At 43.8% G+C, this 21,941-nt stretch overlaps 2 protein-coding genes across 3 annotated transcripts in view; one reads left to right on the forward strand and one right to left on the reverse strand.

Moving 5' to 3' along the window:
• The window catches only part of STRADA (STE20 related adaptor alpha), a 424,012-nt gene that overhangs the window by 61,221 nt on the left and 340,850 nt on the right, over positions 1 to 21,941 (forward strand). The window lies entirely within an intron of this gene.
• MAP3K3 (mitogen-activated protein kinase kinase kinase 3) overlaps positions 1 to 21,941 on the reverse strand; it is an 82,510-nt gene that overhangs the window by 19,468 nt on the left and 41,101 nt on the right. The window contains exons 5-7 of one of the 2 annotated variants that reach the window (XM_066363047.1): positions 19,814 to 19,927; positions 10,729 to 10,776; positions 9,795 to 9,915 (exon numbers count right to left, since the gene is read on the reverse strand). In XM_066363047.1, coding sequence (XP_066219144.1) covers positions 9,795 to 9,915; positions 10,729 to 10,776; positions 19,814 to 19,927 — 283 coding nt within the window. The remainder of the gene's footprint in view (positions 1 to 9,794; positions 9,916 to 10,728; positions 10,777 to 19,813; positions 19,928 to 21,941) is intronic. The other variant, XM_066363048.1, reaches the window with a different exon arrangement.

Genomic DNA, 21,941 nt, shown 5'->3' on the forward strand with positions numbered 1-21,941 from the left:
AGTGAGAAAAGCCTAAGCTTAAGAATTAGATGAACAAGGGTTGAAATGAGGTTTTACAACTCAGCTGAATAATTTAAACTCTTGCCAAAATTTCCTCTCTTACAAAAATAGGAAGAACTATCTACCTCATAAACTTTTTTTTTTTTTACCTCATAAACTTTTATTGGAAGTTATGGTGACACAGGTACATCGGCATGGTAAGAACTGAGTAGAATTCCATTCGTTTCCTTCACACTCTATGGCAGATATAATGGGTTAGACTTAAGATCCACTCCACCCTTCTAGTATGCTTTACTCGGTTTCAAATGTCAATCAGCTAAAAGCTATTATTTCTAGGACCCTCAGGGTCTCAAACTCGAGGCCCGCGGGCCGCATGCCGCCCGCCCACCAATTTTGTGCAGCCCGCAGACTAATCCACGAAGTTTGATTAGTCTTCAGGCTGCACAAAATTGGTGGGTGGGCCGCACAGCCCGAGTTTGAGACCCCTGCTGATAGGTTTGGCCAAATCAGATGCATTTGGTGTGAGATTCAGATGGCTTCCTGCTGTTTCTGGGCACAATATGGAAGCCTTGGTTTTTCTGATGCAGCATTAGAAGAGGCCCCACACTTGGTCTCTAGTTTTCCTACCACAACACAGGTACAAGCACCCCCATACAAGTGGTGTGGACCAGAGCAGAGTGGAACTGTGCTTCCAGATATGGTGGCTTCTTGATCACAGAAGAGGGAGGGGCTCTTGTATGGTGTGTCTGTTTCTCTCTTCCAGCAATCCTATAAGGCAGAAGTGCACTAAATCTCTTCTTGCTGAAACTAGTTAAGAGAAGATTCTGTTCTGTGCAACTGAATCCTAACCAATAAAATTTGGAGTGTCCTAGAACAGATGAAAAATGTCTATAGTAAGGGAATGATTAGAGAGAAAGAAAAACATTTACTTATTGATGGAATCCCAGACATTGGTTCAGACTATCCTAGACAGGATGAACTACTCTCAATCTGTTACCTGGCGCATATAGAGTGAGACTTCCCTGGGATAAAATATCCATGGCCTCTGATACCCATTCTCTCCACTAGCAGCTAGTAAACTCTTCCTTGGTTTTGCAGGTGGCATGGGACTAGCTCACATGAAGCCAGTACTACAGACCCAGGAGTAGCTGGGGGGAAAATAGCAAAGGTTTTCTGAACTTTTATTTCCAGGCAGAGACTTTCACTTTTTCCAATACACACTGCTGCCTGCAGAGAGCCAGCCTTGTTATCTGATGGGCAATGGGCCAGGGGCTATTGTGCACAGGTCCACAGCTTGGGGCAGGAAAGGGAAGTCTCCCCAAACCAATGGCTATCAGAGGAAGCGAATGGAAAAACCTGGAGTTGGCAGAACTGCTTTAGAGCATTTTCAGTTTTGTTTTTATCTTCATTTCAGAAACTGTGGGCCAATGAGACACACAACAGCAGTTGAGGACAAGAGACAGGGACCTGAACAGGACCGGATACTGAACTCTAAGCCTCATCAATGTTCACATATTAATGAGCAGGGACAACAGTGAGCCAGACACACAAATCACCATGCTCTGCTAGACACAGCTCATTCTAGATCTAGAAGGTAGGCACAGCAAGAACAGTAGGTTCTCTGGGGCAGTTTCCCCTGGCTCTAGTTTTATCAGGCCATTTATACCAAGGGGCCCCAACGCAGCATCAGCTGAAGCAAAAGGATAGAGTAGCGGTACTGTGTTCAGAATGGCCCACAACTTCCCACGAAGAAGAAAGCCAGGTGGTTAAGCTGCCAAGGGTCCACATTCCTCCCAGGGCATGCTAGCTCTCTGCTAGACTCCTTAACTCAGAGCAGCAGCAGAATTGGATATGGCTGATTTTTGCTCTGTATTCTGACTCTGAACTGAAAGACAGGCTCTCAGATTCTAGCCCTTCTCAGAGAAGCCTCCTGGCAGGAAGCTGAAGCAGTCAGGAAGCTGCCTCCGCAGGGAGTACTAGGGCTTTGGGTCACTGTTAATGTGCAGATCATTGCAAGTACAAAGTAAGAGATAGCTTTTTTTGGCCATCAACTATTTTCTCTAAACCCTATTCTTTCTAGAGGGACAGATGAGATGGGGGATGGAATCAAATCATTTTTTCTTCCTCAATAGAAAAACTTAACCAATATTTCCCAATATATTCATACTGCACACCAGGCTGTGCAGAACAGTTTCTCAACATTTTCTTTCTTTTTTTCTTTTTATTGACAGAGACAGAGTCAGAGAGAGGGATAGATAGGGACAGACAGGAAGGGAGAGAGATGAGAAGCATCAATCTTTCGCTACAGCACTTTAGTTATTCATTGGTTGCTCTCTCATGTGCCCTGACCGTGGGGCAACAGCAGACGGAGTAACCCCTTGCTCAAGCCAGTGACCCCAGGCCCAAGCTGGTGAGCTTTGCTCACACCAGATGAATCTGCACTTAAACTGGCGAGCTCAGGGTCTCGAACCTGGGTCCTCCGAGTCCCAGTCTGATGCTCCATCCACTGAGCCACCGCCTGGTCAGGTAAGTTTCTTAACATTTTCATCTATAAGACCCATAGTAGACCCTAAGTGTTTCAACTTTCAAAATTCTCATTTTATTTTGAAGTTGTTACCACCACTAAACAATTTCTGGTCTCATCTAGTATCACAGAAGAATTTATAACAAGAAAGAGAGCCTGATCTGTGGTGGCACAGTAGATAAAGCATCAACCTGGAAACGCTGAAGTTAACAGTTTGAAACCCTGGGCTTGCCCTGTCAAGGCACATATGGGAAGCAACTACAAGTTGATGCTTCCTGTTCTTTCCCCACCCTATCTCTCTAAAATTAATAAATAAAATCTTTGGGGGGAAAAAAGGAGAAAATACCTGTAGAAGTGAAGGAAGTTGACCACTCTGTTTCCCTGTTTATGGTCACTACCTCTGCAGTTGTACACTCTTCCAAATCTGTACTCGGACTGGAGCTTTGCTCTGTGCACAGCTCTCTAACTCATTATTGCCTGTGAGTTTCTATAAGTTGCCCCATTCCTTCAGCATTCCTTTTTTTCCCCCTGTCTAAATTTTTCCTCTTCTCTCAGAGGAAGAGGGTTCCCCTCTTACTTGTCAAAGCATTATTATCTACCTGGACTTCCCCAATTCCTCCCTAGCAAGGGTTAGCTCCCCCCAAGGTCCCCTCTCACCACCTTCAATCTTTTCAGCTGTCTTTGTGTCTCCCTTCATAAACCTGCTCAGATCTCTAACCTATAACTATCCTGAGCTTATTTCTCACTTCCCTTAAGCTATTACCCCATCTCTTTTTTTCTTTCACGGACAAACTCCTTGAAAGAACTGATGCCTCCACTTGTCTCACTGGCTACCTATTCCTTAGAGATTGCAAATTGTGTGCCTCACTATGTGAGGCAGTGAGTGGGAAGAGAAGGACCAAGATGGAGTAAAAACAGAGGCCAAGGCACTTGAGATGCACTAGACCAAACAGGAGTCAGAATCTGACAGTGACAAGTCCTTTAGATGAGGCTTTGACTTAAGGGGACCACTCCCCTTAGTGCATTGGCATTATGGAAGAAATGGTGCTTGAGCTCAGCTTCAAAAGTGGGTACAAAATCTATAAGCAAAGAGATGAGGAAGAGTATCACATAAGTAGGGAAATTCCATCTGCCTTGTCTGGGGTCTTTTCAGTTAACTCATTATCTAGTAGGGTATTTTTTTTTGGGGGGGGTGGCTTGTTTTTGTGTTTTGGCATGAACTAGTTTAACAAACTAACTAGCTTGAAAAACATCAGAATTCAAGGTATGCATATTATGATGTCAAAAACAAAAGGTGAACATAATAGCTGGTTTCAAATATTAGAAAAACTGTTATATGATGAAGGGAATACGGGGGAGGGGGATGCAATTGGGGCAATGCTAGTCTATGTAAACACAATAAATTAAATAAAAAATAATAAATTTTAAAAAAGAAAAATTGTTATATGAAAGATGTGTTATCAATGTTGCTCAAGAGAGCAGTACTAGAGTCAATGGGTAAAGTAAGGTACAGCAGATTTTCAATTCAAAATTAGGAAGAACTGCAAATAAGTAGAGCTGTCTAAAACTGGACTGGGCCTTGACCAGGTAGGTTAACTCGGTTGGTTAAAATGTTGTACTGATTGCGGGTTGATTTCTGGTCAGGGCACCAATGAATGCATAAATAAGTGGGACAACAATCAATGTTTCTTTCTCTCTGTCTCTATCAAATCAATAAATTAATTAATAAAATTGGACTGGGCTACCTTGCATTTCCCCGTCACTGAAAATGTTGCAGTGCGAGCTGAATGACTTGCATGCTCAGTCTCTCACTAAATACTCACGAGTATGTAAATGTTGGTGGGGGAAAGAAGGCAAAGAGCCCTCGCAGTTCTACTGGTGTGGGATTGAATGGCTAAGGCTTGCCCTTTGATCCCATTTCTACTGCTAGGACTTCTTTTCCCTCATGCTTTGACCGGGATTCCTCTCCTCCTTCCTTTTACTTCTAGAAGGCCTTACCCTGTACCAGCATAGCAAGCACCCAGACATTTGTGGATGAAAATGACAAGTTTATGTCTCTTACCCTTGGCCTGTTCTTTCCAACCTGGCTGGTACCATGTAAAGCCTATTATCCACCCTCTCCTACTTTTCCTCCTACTCTGGTCACTCCTTTCCTGTAACCTTTACAGGTTCATCTTCCTCTAATTCATATTTTATTTAAAAATGTATTGTATAATAAATATGTATTTTCCGATGGCTTTAGGCGACCCCCGTGTTTTGGTCGTTCGACCCCCGCCGGGGTCGTGACCCACAGGCTGAGAACTGCTGCTCTAATTGGACACTGAGGATCTGGGTTTTTTAAGGCTCAGTTCTTGGCCCTCTTCTCTTCTCATTCTACAGCCTGTTTAGGCACTCTCTTCTGGGCCCATGCTTCAATTTGACCATTTCTAATTTTTTCCCTATTCCTGATTTTTTTCCCCTATAAGCTACAGATCGGTGTTCTAACATATCAAATAGGTATTTGATATTTCCTCTTGGCTGTTTCAAAGGTACCTCCAATTCAACCTGTCTAAAACATCAGGTCTGCCCCTTCTCAGAACTCTTTTGGAGTTACTGTATGGTTAATAGGCAGTGCCATTTATATAGATCCAAGAAGCAATAACTTACCTCCTGCTCTCCCAACACCTACAAATTCAGTACCATAGTGGTTATTAAACATTTTCTTTCTTTTTTTTTTTTTTTAAGATTTATTGATTTTACAGAGAGGAGGGGGTAGCGAGAAGTATCAACCCATAGTTGCTTCACTTTAGTGGCTCACTGATGGCTTGTCGTATTTGCCTTGACCGGACAAGCCCAGGGCTTTGAACCCACCACCTCAGCATTCTAGGTTGATGCTTTACCCACTGCACCACCACAGGTCAAGCATCAACCTTTTGATCTTATAACCCCTTCACCCCCCCCCCCTTTTTTTTTTTTTTTTTGCATTTTTCCAAAGTTAAAAGCGGGGAGGCAGTCAGACAGACTCCTGCATGTGCCCGACCTGGATCCACCCGGCATGCCCACCAGGGGGCGATGCTCTGCCCATCTGGGGTGTTGCTCCGCTGCAACCGGAGACATTCTAGTGCCTGAGGTGGAGGCCATGGAGCCATCCTCAGCACCCAGGCCAACTTTGCTCCAATGGAGCCTTGGCTGTGAGAGGGGAAGAGAGAGAGAGGAAGGAGAAGGGGAAGGGTGGAGAAGTAGATGGGCGCTTCTCCTGTGTGCCCTGACCAGGAATTGAACCCGGGACTTTAACACGCTGGTCCAATGCTAACCCCTTCACATTTTAAAAACTGAGGACATTAAAGAGTTTTTAATTATGTGGGTTTTATCAACTGATATTCACTGTTTAGAAATTAAAACTCAGAAAATTTTAAAACACAATATTACACAGGAGGCACACATTCTATTAGCCATCACAGCAATGACATTGCCTCAGGCATATAACCTTTGGAAAACCCATGAGAGAATGAGAGAAAAGGCAAGTCATTTCTTAGTATTATTATGAAACCAGTTTTGACCTCGAAGACCTCCGTTTTACCTTCTAAAGGTCTCAAATCCACCTGCTCCCTCCTCTCTCCACTACTGTCACTAAACTAATTCAAGCTTCTTTCTTTTTCCACCTGGACCACTGCATTAGCCTAATGTGGTTCCCTTATATCCATTCCTGCCCCACTCCAATCTGTCTCCACACTGTAGCTAGAGCAATCTTTTGTAATAAATCTGAGTATGTCACATCAACCACTCCAATTCCTCTTCACTTAAAAACCCTAAAATGGATTTCCACTGCTTTCAAAATAAGGATCAAAATCAGCATCACAGTCCACAAGGCACTGCCTCCCTCCCCAGTCTCAGCTTGTCCCCCCTTCCCTCTTGTTCTCAGCTCTCTAGTCCTCAGGACTTGTTTCTCAAATACATCATACTCCTTCTGCCATCAGGCTCTCCCTGCCTGGAACTCTCTTCCCTGTATCTCCTCTGCATAACTCTCATTCATGCTCTGGTCATAGCTGAAGGCTCTCCTCACCCCTAAATCAGGTTATATCCCTCTGTTATACAGGCTCACAGCACCATACACCTTTTATCATAGCCTATAGTTATACATTAATCACAGCATGACAAGTAAATGTAAAGGTCATAGGCACAGGAGTGTGTCTTTTTTGATTCTCATGTTCTGGCACACAGATACTTTGGTAATTATTTCTTGGATGAATAATGAATTAATAAAAATGCAGTCTGATAGGGAGAGAAAAAGATAACATGATAAGCATTGTAATGGAGATGGGTATAAAAGGGTCAACACTTCACTGCCTACCAAACAAGCTTCAGTGCAGTCAAGGTTCCTCAGAAAGCGCTCCAGGCACCCTTTCTCACCTCTACTCCAAACACACAAGCCAATCTAAAGGATAAGTGAGAGCTCCACAGGGAAATAGTTGAAAAGCCCGTTCTCCTCATCCTTGCCTGTGTAAATCCTCCATAATCTCTGATGATCCAGCTCACACAGCTCCTCTCCAGAATGCATTTTCCAGGTCACTGTAGTTAGAAATAATCTCAGCCAATTCTCTGCTCTATTAAAAGACTGGCAGGCTCTGCTCACTTCTCTCGTCCTATCTACCACTCCAAACCACCTGGGATTTTTGGACCTTACCACCTGCTTCTGTGATCATGACTGGCGGGTGCTTGTTCTTGTGCCTGCAATACCTGTTTCTACTTTAAGCTCAATAAATCTTCCTTTGTGTGTCAGCTCTGATGTTCCTTCTTCCAAGAAAGCTGTTCTCCAAAGTCCTGAGCAGAGTTGGTCATTGCCTGCCTCATTGTGCTCCCACGCCACCCTTGGCCTTCCATGTGCCTCCACTATAGCACGCATCCCAACCCAATGGCTGATACATAATACTTGCTGAATAAAAGAACCTAGGACCTATCTGTGTTGGGAAATTGTGTTTTCCTACTTTCTAGATAAACAGGAACTACTTCATAGAAATCTTATTCCTCAGCGTTCTCAGACAAGAAATTCTATAGATGACTTCTTACAACAACGGCCCAGCATTTAGCCCCTGCTTCACGGAGCTAAATCATTCATTATTAATTCAAGAAAAAATTATCCAAGTGTCTGTGTGCCAGAACATGAGAATCAAAAAAGACACGGCTCCTATGTCTATGGCCTTTACATTTATTTGTCATGTTGTGATTACCGTATAATTATAGGCTATGAAGAAAGGTGTATTGTGCCCTGAGCACATATAACAGAAGGATGTAACCTGATTTGGAGGCGAGGAAAGCCTTAGGCTCTGACCCAGAGCATGAAGTCACAGGCACTTGCTTAGGAGCGGGAGGCTCAATCATTGCTCCATGTCAATCCTCACCCCTACTCCACAAATGAACAATGCCGCCGTCCCCAGCTTCTTAATAACCACAGCCAGAGATAGTCACCTTCCTGGGGTGCTGCACTCACCCCTCAACCAGCTTATTGGAAACACAGCCACCAATTATCCACAATGGTAGAGAAATATGAAACTCAGGCCCTGGCTGGTTGGCTCAGTGGTAGAGCGTCGGCCTGGTGTGCAGGAGTCCCGGGTTCGATTCCTGGCCAGGGCACACAGGAGAAGCGCCCATCTGCTTCTCCACCCCTCCCCCTCTCATTCCTCTCTGTCTCTCTCTTCCTCTCCCGCAGCCAAGGCTCCATTGGAGCAAAGATGACCTGGGCGCTGAGGAAGGCGCTAGGATGGCTCTGGATGCAACAGAGCGACGCCCCAGATGGGCAGAGCATCGCCCCCTGGTGGGCATGCTGGGTGGATCCCAGTTGGGTGCATGCGGGAGTCTGTCTGACTGCCTCCCCGTTTCCTGCTTCGGAAAAATGCAAAAAAAAAAAAAATTGAAACTCAGACACACAGACTTGCAACTTGACAACACTTACTACCAGTGCTTGCTTTGAGTTCCAGAAATTAACTAGTGAGGCAAAGTCAGTGCCTCAGCTACACCATCTTCCTGCTACTCTCTCAGGAGGCTTATCATTCACAGATAAGCTGAGCAACAGGACTGCTGCTCAGACTCCTCCCAAGCTCAGCTGAAGATCTTCAGAGAGCAGTTCAGTTTGGTGCAATTCTCCCAGGATGGATAGAACCTGGCTTCCTAGCGGCAGAAGGATCTCAGCAACACTGACACAATAGGCTCAACAAAAATGTTTCATAAGGACAGATTTCCCTCTTGATATAAATTCCACAAGTTAAGAAATGGGATTTTCCCTCAGATTCTGGGAAATGGCATCTAGAGTAATATGGGGTAACCTAGTATAATACACAGACCTGATTTAGATTCCTTTCCTGGAGAGGGCTGGCAGCAGCTACATCACTTTCTTCCTAGTCAGCCAATTGTATATACTATGTCAAAAGTTTCCTGTCCTTCCCAGACAAGTTAGTTTGACTCCTCAAGAGTTTCACTGGTCAACATCTTCTTCAAAGCATAAGGACTCTTCAAGAATCATGGGCAAGAAGTTTGAGGTCAAAACTCAATCTCAGACCCGATTCTGAAATCCACAAGTCCACAATCCTTTGGGGAAAGAATGGTCAAAAATGAAGGTAGGGCCCTGGCCGGTTGGCTCAGCGGTAGAGCGTCGGCCTGGCGTGCGGGGGACCCGGGTTCGATTCCCAGCCAGGGCACATAGGAGAGGCACCCATTTGCTTTTCCACCCCCGCCCTCCTTCCTCTCTGTCTCCCTCTTCCCCTCCCGCAGCCAAGGCTCCATTGGAGCAAGGATGGCCCGGGCGCTGGGGATGGCTCCTTGGCCTCTGCCCCAGGTGCTAGAGTGGCTCTGGTCGCGGCAGAGCGACATCCCGGAGGGGCAGAGCGTCGCCCCCTGGTGGGTAGAGCGTCTCCCCTGGTGGGCGTGCCGGGTGGATCCCGGTCGGGCGCATGCGGGAGTCTGTCTGACTGTCTCTCCCCGTTTCCAGCTTCAGAAAAATGAAAAAAAAAAAAAATGAAGGTAGATTGCTGCTGGAGGTCTTCACTCAGATGTTTGAGAAGATCACTTTTTCAGGGACATTTAAAAGGAATTTGATTACACCATCACCTCATTACAGTATAAACTTCCTGAGAGTCAGGATACTATCTCAGTCATTTCATTATCTGCTTCCCCAATTAAAGGCACGGAGGGTTATTCTGCACAGAGTAGTAAATAACATTTGATTGCTTTTTAATTAATAATTTTTAAAAATGGGCAGACAAACTAGATGAAAGAATAAAAGGGTTGAAATACTCACTGACAGAGAGGTGCCTGCTTCTGGGCTCAGGGGTCTGGTAGATGGTATTTATATCTCCTGCAGACTGGGAAGCTTTGATCCGCACCTGCCTGGACACCCCGGAGTGGGGAGAGGAACTGGTCTGCAAGATAAGAGGAAAAAGGCTGAGCTATCTTTAAGCAGGTGGGCTGCGAAAAGCTCCCACACCCTTCCTTAGAATCCCCATACTTTTAGCTGCCTTCATGCTTTCAATACACGAGCTACAACTACTCAGCTTTCCTCTAAATCTCACTCCTCATTCTGTCTTGGAAAATCACTATTTGCTCAATGTAGCTTTATAGCTTCACCAATATATATATAAGCACTGAGACCCAGTGCCCCAATTTAGTAAGTGATGACCCACACAGAGGAATGACAGGCATTCCTCTATTAATCTGACAAACAGAAAAGAGTTGTAAATATGCTCTTATAAAAAACTCTCCAGAGAGCTTGGGAAGAATAGCAGGAAATTATTTCAGCAGCAAGATCACCTGCCAAGTGAGGATCAGAACAGAGAATGATGGCAACCAACCTGCCCAACAAAATTCTGATTGATAAATATGTACTTTTAAATTTTAATTTATTGATTTTGGAGAGAGAGAGGGAGAGAGAGAGAGAACATGTATCTGTTCCTACATGTGCCCTGACTGGGAATCGAACCTGCAACCTTGATGTATCAGGAGGATGCTCTAACCAACTCAGCTATTCAGCCAGAGTGATCAATATGTATTTTAAAAAGTAGCTTAATATACTGTTTCTTCCCCAACCATAAACACTCTGAAAATTAAGATAAGAAAACCTCAGTTGCTTCATATTACTGAAGTTTACACGTGAACCATCTCAGGATTGTGTTCATTTGGGAAAGGTATCATTCTGACAGAAGTCAAGGACCTCAGGACAGGGTTGGCAACCTTACCATATCGACCCCCACTTTTGCAGACCCAGTCAAGCCACCAGGTGAGCCCTAGAGAAAAAAAACAGAGCAATAAAAGAGGTGGGATCTTTGCACCGAGAAAGCTTAAAACTGAAGCTTAAAGGTGAGCAAACAATGTCAGGAGGCACTTACAAATATATAGAGTACTACTGAGAGTGGGAATGGGAGGTTGGATTTATGAATAATTTGGGTCAAAGTTTCAACTTGCTTCTCTATATTTTACCTACAGAAGAAAAAGAGCCTGACCTAAACAAACTATATCCTGTCCTCCAGGAAAAAGGCTGCCAGCTCTCAGGAGTGAGTCCAGCTGCCAAGCAGCCTACTCTAGTCTCCTCACGCCAGACTTTATCACATGCAGGCTGTCTTGACAAACTGTCTTGCTCTAACAGGAAGTCAGAACCAAGGGGAAGCGAATGTTCTTGCTGAAGCCTCCGATGTGCAATAGCTCTCTGCTGAGAGTCAGAAAGGAAAAAACAGTCAAAGCCACATACTGGGGAAGCAGGCCAGTGATGGGCAAGGGAAGTCCACAGCCCTGTAGTCAGAAGAAGATGAGCTGCATGATGAGCACCCTGAAAACACATGCTTGGACACACAGCCTTACACATAGTGAAAATTCAATAAATCTTGGCAACATGAATTAGAAATGTATCAAAGAACATATACGTACTTCAAACTCTCAACTTTAAAATCTAAAAGCTGATGCCCTGGCTAGGTAGCTCAGGTGGATAGAATATAGCCCCAATATGCCAAGGTTGCAGGTTTGACCCCCAGTCAGAGCACATACAAGAATCAACCAATGAATGCATAAAAAGTGAAACAACAAAGCAATTTTTCTCTCTCTCCCTTCCTCTTTCTCTAAAATCAATAAATTAAAAAAAATAAAATCTAAAAGCTAGACAGGAAAGTAGGTTCAACAGCCAGCACAAGTATTGTTTTGTTAAAAAAAAAAATGCTGAAGTTGAAGTTGAAAACAGAGAAAGAGAAATCAGTGAAGGTTTCAAAGCAGGGATTCTCACTCTTGAATGTGTACACAAATCACCTGGGGCCTTGTTAAAATGCAGATTCTGACACCATAGGTCTGGACTGGGGCTGAGAATCTGAATTCCTAACAAGGTTCTAGGTGATGTTCCTGCTGGCACATGGCCCACACACTGAGTAGCAAAGTCTTAGGAGATAAGTCATGCTTCAATTTAAGGCAATGGTTCTCAATTCTATCTACCTATTAGAATTGCCCAAGGGGCATTTTTTCTTTTCTTTTTCCAAGTGTGAGGGGAGATAGACTCGCGCATGTGCCCTGACCAGGATCCACCCAGCAATCCCTGTCAGGCGCCCATGCTCTGTCCATCTGGGGCCATGCTCACAACCAAGTTCTTTTTAGCGCCTGTGGTGGAAGCTCCATGGAGCCATCCTTAGCCCCAGGACAACCGTGCTTGAACGAATCGAGCCATGGCTGCAGGAGAGGGGGGGTGGGGGGAGGAAGAGGGAGGAACAGATGGTTTCCTCTCCTGTGTGCTCTAAGTGGGAATTGAACCGGGGACTTCCACACACCAGGTCGATACTCTACTGCTGAACCAACCAGCCAGGGCCTACCTATGGGGCCTTTAACACCTCAGACTAACCAACTTGGGATGGGGCTCAAAGACTGGTATTTTTTAAATCTTCCTAAGTGTTTGTAATAGTCAAGTTTGAAAACCCTAATTTAGGAGATAAAAGAGAATTGTGTGGCAGACATAAATGAGGTTGATGAAAGGACTCAGAGATTGAATAAGACTTAGAAGCAGGAAAGAGGAATGAGAAAGGTGGGACTAGGAAAAATAAATGAGGGCTTTAGTAGAGTGAAAGGAGAGCCAACAGGTGTGAAGTGTGTAGCCAGCAGAAATTCTAAAGATAGCAAATAGAAGGTGGTGATGATCATTCAATGAAAACCTCACTGAAGGACTGTGGGTAGCAGTGTGTGTGGCTGACACAAACAGCATGCAACATTACCAGGGAACCATGTAGATAAAGATTGCATTGACTAGAGTTAGATCAGCAGAAAAAGAGGTTATAAAAGTCAACTCACAATCTTGATAAAAGATTTGGTGGTATTAGACAAAAGGAACAACTGGATTCAACTATGCAAGGGGAAAAAAGTGGTATGTGTGTGTGTGTGTTTGCTTTAGCTAGATTCATGGGAACATAAGCTGAGAAACAGCACCCTGGATCTCACCAATCTTCTGCTTCAATGGTGGCACCAAGAGATATCTGCATGGAAGACCATGATAGTTATGATAGTTGTGGAAGCATCCAGGTTATTTAATAAATTTACAGCTTTTATATCCATTGATTTATTTAAAAGTTCAAAAAATGTTTTGAGCCCTGGCTGGTTGGCTCAGTGGTAGAGCATTTGCCCAGCATGTGAATGTCCCTGGATCAATTTGGTCAGGGCATACAGGAGAAGTAACTATCTGCTTCTCCACACTTCCCCCTCTCCCTTCTATGGCTCAGTTGGAAAAAGTTGGCCCGGAGCGCTGAGATTGGCTCCATGGCCTGGCCTCAGCCGCGAAAACAGCTTGGTTGCCCAGCAACGCCCCAGATGGGCAGAGCATTGCTGGGTGGATCCTGGTAGCAAGCATGTGAGAGTCTGTCTGTGCCTCCCCGCTTCTCACTAAAAAAAAAAAGAAAGAAAGAAAAAAGAAAGTTTTGAAACTGTACAACTTGAATAATGGATGCCATATTTATAATCCTTACACAAATTCCTATTTCTTTTTGTTCTATACCACCAATATTCAAGGAGCTCATCCAAATTCAGATTAGGTGAATAAATCTGTTTTTATTACTTTTACTCTTCAATGCTTTGCAGACTTTGATCATATATATACACACACACACATGCATGCTTAGGCTCCCTTTTCTAAGGAGTTCTAGGGTTTTGGGGCTATTTACATATAAAAATGTGACCCCTGCCTGGCCAGGTGGTGGCGCAGTGGATAGAGCATCAGACTGGGATGCGGAAGGACCCAGGTTCGAGACCCCGAGGTCGCCAGCTTGAGCGCGGGCTCATCTAATTTGAGCAAAAGAAAAAAAAAGAAAAAAAAAGCTCACCAGCTTGGACCCAAGGTCGCTGGCTCGAGCAAGGGGTTACTCGGTCTGCTAAAGGCCCGCGGTCAAGGCACATATGAGAAAGCAATCAATGAACTAAGGTGTTGCAACGAAAAACTGATGATTGATGCTTCTCATCTCTCTCCGTTCCTGTCTGTCTATCCCTCTCTCTGACTCTCTGTCCCTGTAAAAAAATAACAAAAACAAAACAAAAATGTGACCCTAACCCCTTAAAAATGTTGTCTTTTCTCAGTTACCTTTGAGCTATGGGGAGTACAATGACACATCTCACAAGTTTTCCTCATGGGTGACATTATACTTCATGTTCTGTTTCTAATGAACTGTGGAGGAACCTGAGTGAAGTTTTCCTAGGACTATAATAATTCTAAGATCCCTTTCCTAGATGGTAACTGATAGGTACTAGACTACAAAATCAGAATATGTGGATTCTAATCAGCTCTGTCACTATATACTGCCTCACCTAGGGTGAGTCACTCAAGTCTCAATTTCCCCAGGTGTAGACTGGTGATAGCAGATGCCTGCCTACCCTGGGCCCCTCAAAGTTGCAATATTGAATGAGTTACATGTAAGTTTTGTTCTATCTTACTGCACTTGTCCCATTATTTTAGGAAGACTGAAAAGAATTACCCTTTAGATTATCCTTGAAATTTCGAATTTAAATAGTAACAAGAAAGCATTAAACTCATTAAATGAGAAATCTGAGAAGTGAATAACAATTGGATGAGATAAGAGTTTATTTCTGTTACAGAGAATCTAAGGTAATAAAACAAAATGTCAGTTTAAGGTGCTTCGGTATTTAGTTTTTATAGTATGCAGATACCAAAGAATGTTAAGCTTGAGATTACACTGGAAACTAGAAAGTTATAAGAAGGTCAAAATCAGAAAGATCAATTAAGAGTTAGATGCACACATGTTTAAAGTAGTCTTTAAATCAGAATAAGAGCCTGACCTATGGTCATGCAGTGGACCTGCAACAATGAGGTCACCAGTTCAAAACCCTAGGCTTGCCTGGTCAAGGCACATATAGGAAGCAACAACTATGAGTAAATGCTTCCTGCTTCTCCCCACTCTTTCTCCCTCTCCCTCCCCCCCCCCCCGCCTCCAAAAATCAATAAAATAAATATGGAAAAGAAAAGAAAAGAAAAGAAAAGAATATGTTAAGAGTTGATGGTCCAAGCTAAGGGCAAAGAGGTCAGTGCTCCTGACTAAATAATCAGGTATTGCATGTTTTAAAAATTCTTGCAGCATAACGGTTGAAAATTGCTGCTCTACAGTGTACAGTACTGCCAGCATTTTTTGGATATTGTGTTTTGTGGCACATCCCATCATGTCTACAAAACACCCATCTTGAAATGAAACTTAAGATAATTACAACTACTGGTTAATGGAAGTGTTCTTAGCATGTTTAGGGGCAGGCTAAGCCAACCTAGAATGTATAAAAAGATATTAAATGCATTTTCAACTTACAAGATTTTCAATTAAGATGGGTTTAGTAAGATGTAACTGCATCATTAATTTGAAAAGTATCTGTATTTTTTCAAAACATACTGAATCGCACACTTGAGATATGGGCCTGTAGCCTGGCCTGTGGTGGTGCAGTGGACTGAGCGCCAACCTGGAACACTGAGGTCACTGGTTTGAAGCCCTGGGCTTGTCCAATCTGGTCAAGGCACATATGACAAGCAACCAATTAACAGCTAGAGTGAAACAACTACTCGTCACACCCCTCTCTGTAAAGTCAATAAATAAAATCTTTAATAACGAAATAAAAGCCTCTAAGCTAGGTGAGATCTGGGTCTTAACTGTATGTATATTTACCACACACACACTACTAAAAAGAATTTATGGTCTAAGGCAGTGGCCCAGGGCAGTAAGAACTACTGAAGGAAATGATGAAGTATCTTAAAATGGCAATAGAAAGCAAGGTTAGAGAGAGGCTCTTCAGACCAAGAGGAATTACTGTGATTACCAAAATCCAGGAGTTCCCAGGTAAGAATGATACTGAGGCCTAAGTCATGGCTTTGGCCAGATGAAGTGAAGAAGGTATATACCTTGGTAAGAGATGAAGACAGAAAAAATTAGAAGCTGTTATAGAAGAATCACTAGAAAACAAGTCCAGAGAGAAGAGATAGCACATTTAAAAACAGGAAGAAGGGCCCTGGATGGTTGGCTCAGTGAATAGAGTGTCAGCCCGGTGTGCAGACATACGGGGTTCATTTCCCAGTGACGGCACACATGAGAAGCAACCATCTGCTTCTCCCCTCCCCTTCCCTTCCCTCACTCTTCCCCTCTCTCAGCCAGTGGCTTGATTGGTTCAAGTGCTGTCCCGGGCACTGGGGAGAGCTTGGCTGATTCGAGCATCAGCCCCAGACAGGGGTCGCCCGGTGGATCCCAGTCAGGGTGCATGTGGGAGCCTGTCTATATCCCCTCTTCTCACTTAAAAAATAAATAAATAAAAATAGGGGTAAGAAGGGAAGTAAAGGTATAGGTGGTAACAAAGTGAGAGGAGACAATGGATAGCTAAAAGTGGAGGAAACTAGGTGGAGAAACAAAGTGGCTGACAGTCATCAGCAGAAGATGAAGACCAGGGTGATATGACATCCCGGCACAGTGAACTTCAAGTGTGATCTGTGAGCTTGTGCTGGGCAACAATCTGTGGTGTACCAGTCCTCAACCAGGTTAAGTACAGAAACAAAGAGTAACTCTTGAAAAACGTTTATAGCAATTTGGCTAAGTAACTTTGTGTTTACGGAATCTAACAAAACTGGGCTTGTCCCTGGTCAGTTGTCTCAGTGGATAGAGCATCAGCCTGGCATGCAGACATCCTGGGTTTGATCCCTAGTCAGGGCACAGTGAGAAACAACCATCTGCTTCTCTTCCCTTTTCTCTCCCCCTTTTCTTTCTCTCTTCTCCCCTCGCAGCCAGTGGCTCAACTGGTTTCAACGTCAGCCCTGGGTGCTGAGGATAGCTCAATTGATTTGAGCATTGGTCTCAGACAGGGGTTGTTGGCTGGATCCTGGTCAGGGCCCATGCAGAAGTCTAACTATCTCCCTTCCTCTCACTTAAGAAAAAAATAGGCAGTTGGTGATAAACCCTGGGTGCTAGGCTAAATGTAGATCTTATATAATAGGCAAGAAGGACTATAGGAGCAGGTAATTTAAATAAATAATAAGGTATATATTTTACTTCAGAATACTTCCCAAAACATATCCAGAAAAAAGACACACTTGGGCCTTGGCTAGTTGGCTCAGTGGTAGAGCACCAGCCTGGCATGTGGATGTCCCAAATTTTATTCTGGGTTTGATTCCTAGTCAGGGCACACAGGAGAAGTGGAAATTTGCTTTTCCACCCCCTTCCCCTCTCGCTTCTTTCTCTCTCTTCTATTCTCCTCCTGCAGCCATGGCTCGATTAGAGCAAGTTGGCCCCAGGTGCTGAGGATGGTTCCATGGCCTCAGGTGCTAAAAAAATGACTCCAGTTGCAATACAGCAAGGGCCCCAGGCGGCAGAGCATCGCCCCCTAGTAGGCCTGTCAGGTGGATCCTGGTCAGGGCGCATGCGAGAGTCTGTCTCTGCCTCCCCTCTTCTCATTAAATAAAAATAAAAAAAAGACACACTTGGGATAAAGAAGACAGTGCTCACACACAAGAACACTTCTGTAATATTAGAAAATGTCTTCTTAATTCTAAGGCTTCCTAACTACATTCTCCTGTGCCTCCTTATAATAGAAAGAGCCCAACACTGAAGTCTCCTTAAAAATAATTGGTTAGGCCTGCCCAGGCGGTGGTGCAATGGATAGAGCATCGGACTGGGACATGGAAGACCCAGGTTTGAAATCCCGAGGTCACCAGCTTGAGCATGGGCTCATCTGGTTTGAGCAAGGCTCACCACCTTGGACCCAAGGTTGCTGGCTTGAGCAAGGGGTTACTCGGTCTGCTATAGCCCCTCAGTCAAGGCACATATGAGAAGGCAATCAATGAACAACTAAGGTGTCACAACGAAGAATTGATGCTTCTCATCTCTCCCCCTTCCTGTCTGTCTGTCCCTATCTGTCTTTCTCTCTGTCTGTCACACACACACAAAACAATTAATAATAATAATAATAATTGGTCAGCATGAGCACCATTCCATCTAAACTCTCTCTGGTATAGTGTATCATGCTCTCAAGCAGCTATATCAGCTGTGTACAGTTGGCTGTCCTCAAGCATAAGGAAAGGAAAAAAATGCCAAAAAACCATCAGGAGCATGTGTCTGAAAAAAACTGGTAGAGGAATCAGTGATTAGAAGACAGACCCAGTTTACAAGCATTCTTGTGGAACGTAGGCCCCCAGGGACCCATTAAGAGAGGAAACTACATATGGGATAACTCCTCACTTCTGACAGCCCCTGTAGATTGCCTGCCATTTGGTAAGACACCAGCCGGTTAAGTTACAAGAGCCCTCCAGCCCAATGGCCTTTTCCCCAATGAACACAAAAGTTTATTTCCTACACGTGTCCCAAGGGAAAGGCACAGGACAGTTTTTCCGTTTTTTGTTTGTTTGTTTGTTTTTCTTTTAGTGAGACAGGTAAGGAGAGAGATGAGAAGCAACAACTCATAGTTGTGTCACTTTAGTTGTTCATTCATTGTTTCTCATACGTTCCTTGACCTGGAGCTCAAGCCAAGCCAATGACCCCTTGCTAAGGCCAGCAACTTCGGGCTTCAAGCCAGCGATCTTTGGGCTCAAGCAAGTGACTATGGGATTATGTCCATGATCTTATTCTCAAGCCAGCAACCCCACGCACAAGCTGGTGAGCCTGCATTCAAGCCAGATGAGACCATACTCAAGTTGGCGACCTTAGGGTTTCAAACCTGGAACCTCAGCATCCCAAGCCAATGCTCTATTCAGTGTGTCACCAATGGTCAGGCAAAACATGAGTCTTGAATCCTTGACAGCCTTTGCTTATCAGCACCCCACCCCATGCTAATAAAATCTCTCATTGGGGTCCAAATCTAATAGAAAGAACATAAATACAGCCTGACCTGTGGTGGTGGAGCAGTGGATAGAATTGATCTGGAATGCTGAGGTTGCCAGTTTGAGACCCTGGGTTTCCTGGTCAAGGCACATACGAGAAGCAACTACTACAAGTTGATGCTTCCTGCTACCCCTCTCACTCCACCTCTCTCTCTCCTACCTCTCACTCCACCTCTCTCTCTCCTACTCTTTCTAAAAAATCAATAAATTAGGCCTGACCTGTGGTGGCACAGTGGATAAAGTGTTGACCTGGAATGCTGAGGTCACCGGTTCAAAACCCTGGGCTTGCCTGGTCAAGGCACATATGGGAGTTGATGCTTCCTGCTCCTCCCCCTTTCTCTCTCTATCTCTCTCACTCTAACTCTCTCTCCTCTCTAAAATGAATAAATAAATAAATTTTTAAAAATCAATAAATTAAATCTTAAAAAAAACTTTATTAAAGCCTGCCCTGTGGTGGTGCAGTGGATAAAGCATAGACCTAGAAGAAAACTGAGGTCGCTGGATTGAAACCCTGGATCTGCCTGGTCAAGGCACATATGGGAGTTGATGCTTCCTGCTCCTCCCCCTTTCTCTCTCTCTCTCCCTCCCTCTCCCCACTCTGTAAAATGAATAAATAATAAAAAATAAATAAAACTCATAAAAATTTTAAAAAATAACTTAAAAAACATAAATATAGAGAAAAAGAATTTTATCCTTTATCATAAAATGTTTTCCTTCCTCCCATACTATAAGCCAAGTAACCTTTATAAAGTTGCAACTTTACATTGATAATCTGGCTTCACAGTGAAATCAAATGCAGAAGGCCAGTTGGCCACTGACACGGTGGGCTGAGCCCTGCTTATGTTCTTATTTCAGCAGTGGCTGAGGAACACAAAATCTGTCAAGAAAGCAAGGTGAACTACTGAAGGACAGCAAGCTTTGTCCTCTGCTGCCAGACCATGACAGGGGTTACTTACATGGTTTCTGTCCTGGGATAGCAGCAATATCCTAAGACTTTTCATGCTTGAGCTTCTATCCAAAATGTCAATTGCTTTATCAAGATCATCTTGGTTCTTCAGCAGGATGGAGAGCTGTAACACAGGACAAAAAAGGAAATCATATAAAAGTCTTTATTTAGTTTGGGCCTGACCAGGCGGTGGCACGGTGGATAGAGCGTCGGACTGGGATACGGAGGACCCAGGTTTGAGACCCTGAGGTCACCAGCTTGAGCGCAGGCTCATCTGGCTTGAGCAAAAGCTCACCAGCTTGGACCCAAGGTCGCTGGCTCAAGCAAGGGGTTACTCAGTCTGCTTGAAGGCCTGCGGTCAAGGCACATATGAGAAAGTAATAAATGAACAACTAAGGTGTCTCAACAAAAGACTGATGATTGATGCTTCTCATCTCTCTCCATTCCTGTCTGTCTGTCCCTATCTGTCCCTCTCTCGATTCTCTCTCTGTCTCTGTAAAAAAATAAAAATAAAAAAAATAAGTCTTTAGTTTGTGAAAATAAGCAAAATAAAAAAATAAAAGTAACTTTGGAAGAAAACAATCTCATTGGATACTATGGGATCTTAAAAGATCTAATTTAAACCATAGAGATTTTCTTTACATGTAACAATTCAATAATTTTTAGTATTTTACCTTGTCATGCAACCATCACAATTCAGTTTTAAAACAGTTCCATTGCTCCAAAAAGATCTCTTGTGTTTCTTACAGTCGTCCCCCCTTCCCATCTCTATGCAATTACTAATATACTTTCCATCTCTATAGATTTGCTTCTGGACATTTCATATAAATGGAATCAAACAATGTTCATACATTTTCAATTCAATTCATACATAATCTTTTGCATCTAGCTTCTTTCACTTAGCTTCATGTTTTTTAGTTCATCCATGTTAAAGCACATTATTAATACTATGTTTTGAGATCTTTTCTAAGAAGAGCTTCCTCTCTAAAAATACCCTTTACTCCAAAGCTGAAATCTCAAACAGTTACAGTCCCCATATTTCTTTCCAAATTGAGCAGTAGTCATGTCTGACATTACCAGAGCAAGCAGAAAAGTCACAAGTGGAGGACAGGGTAGTCAGAGGATAAAAACTGTTACTCAAATAAAGACACATATTTAGACCACATAGCAAGGTCTGCAAGGATAAATTTTATGGTAAGTGAATTATATGTATCTCAATAAAGCTATTATTACAAATATATAAACATAAATAAAATCTCAACAGATTTTTTTTTCAGAGATACAGGGAGAGAGATGAGAAGCATCAACTCGTAGTTGCGGCACTTTAGTTGTTCACTGATTGCTTCTCAAATGTGCCTTGACTAGGGTGCTCCAGCCAGCAACCAGGGGGTCATGTCTATGATTCTATGTTCAAGCTAGTGACCCCACATTCAAGCTGGTAAGCCCGCACTCAAGCCAGCAACCTCAGGTTTTCAACCTGCGTCCTCAGCATCCCAGGTTGATGCTCTATCCACTGTGTAATCACTGGTCAGGCAAATCTCAACAGATTTTTTATTTGTGATTCTCAAATCCTGATAGGGCAGGGTTTAGAGGACAAGGAAAAGAAAAAGGGGATGAGGGATTTTAAACTAATAAAATGTAAATTAGTCAACTCTTGGTCACTGATATTAACAGAATATGGAAAGAAATGCATGATCTAAAATAATGACAATTATTTATATTTAGAATTAATACCTGCACAAACATTTGAATAAAGGAATGCCCAATATCTGGGCAGTGACTTTGCTGGTTAGAGTTTGAAATGGATTTTAGGCTATCTGTAATTCTTTTTTTTTTCTTTTTGTATTTTTCTGAAGCTGGAAACGGGGAGAGACAGTCAGACAGACTCCCGCATGTGCCCGACCGGGATCCACCCAGCACACCCACCAGAGGGTGATGCTCTGCCCACCAGGGGGCGATGCTCTGCCCCTCCGGGGCGTCGCTCTGTTGCGACCAGAGCCACTCCAGCGCCTTGGGCAGAGGCCAAGGAGCCATCCCCAGCGCCCGGGCCATCTTTGCTCCAATGGAGCCTCGCTGCGGGAGGGGAAGAGAGAGACAGAGAGGAAGGAGAGGGGGAGGGGTGGAGAAGCAGATGGGCG

This window comes from Saccopteryx leptura, chromosome 2 (genome assembly GCF_036850995.1).
Source record: "Saccopteryx leptura isolate mSacLep1 chromosome 2, mSacLep1_pri_phased_curated, whole genome shotgun sequence".
NCBI lineage: Eukaryota > Metazoa > Chordata > Mammalia > Chiroptera > Emballonuridae > Saccopteryx > Saccopteryx leptura.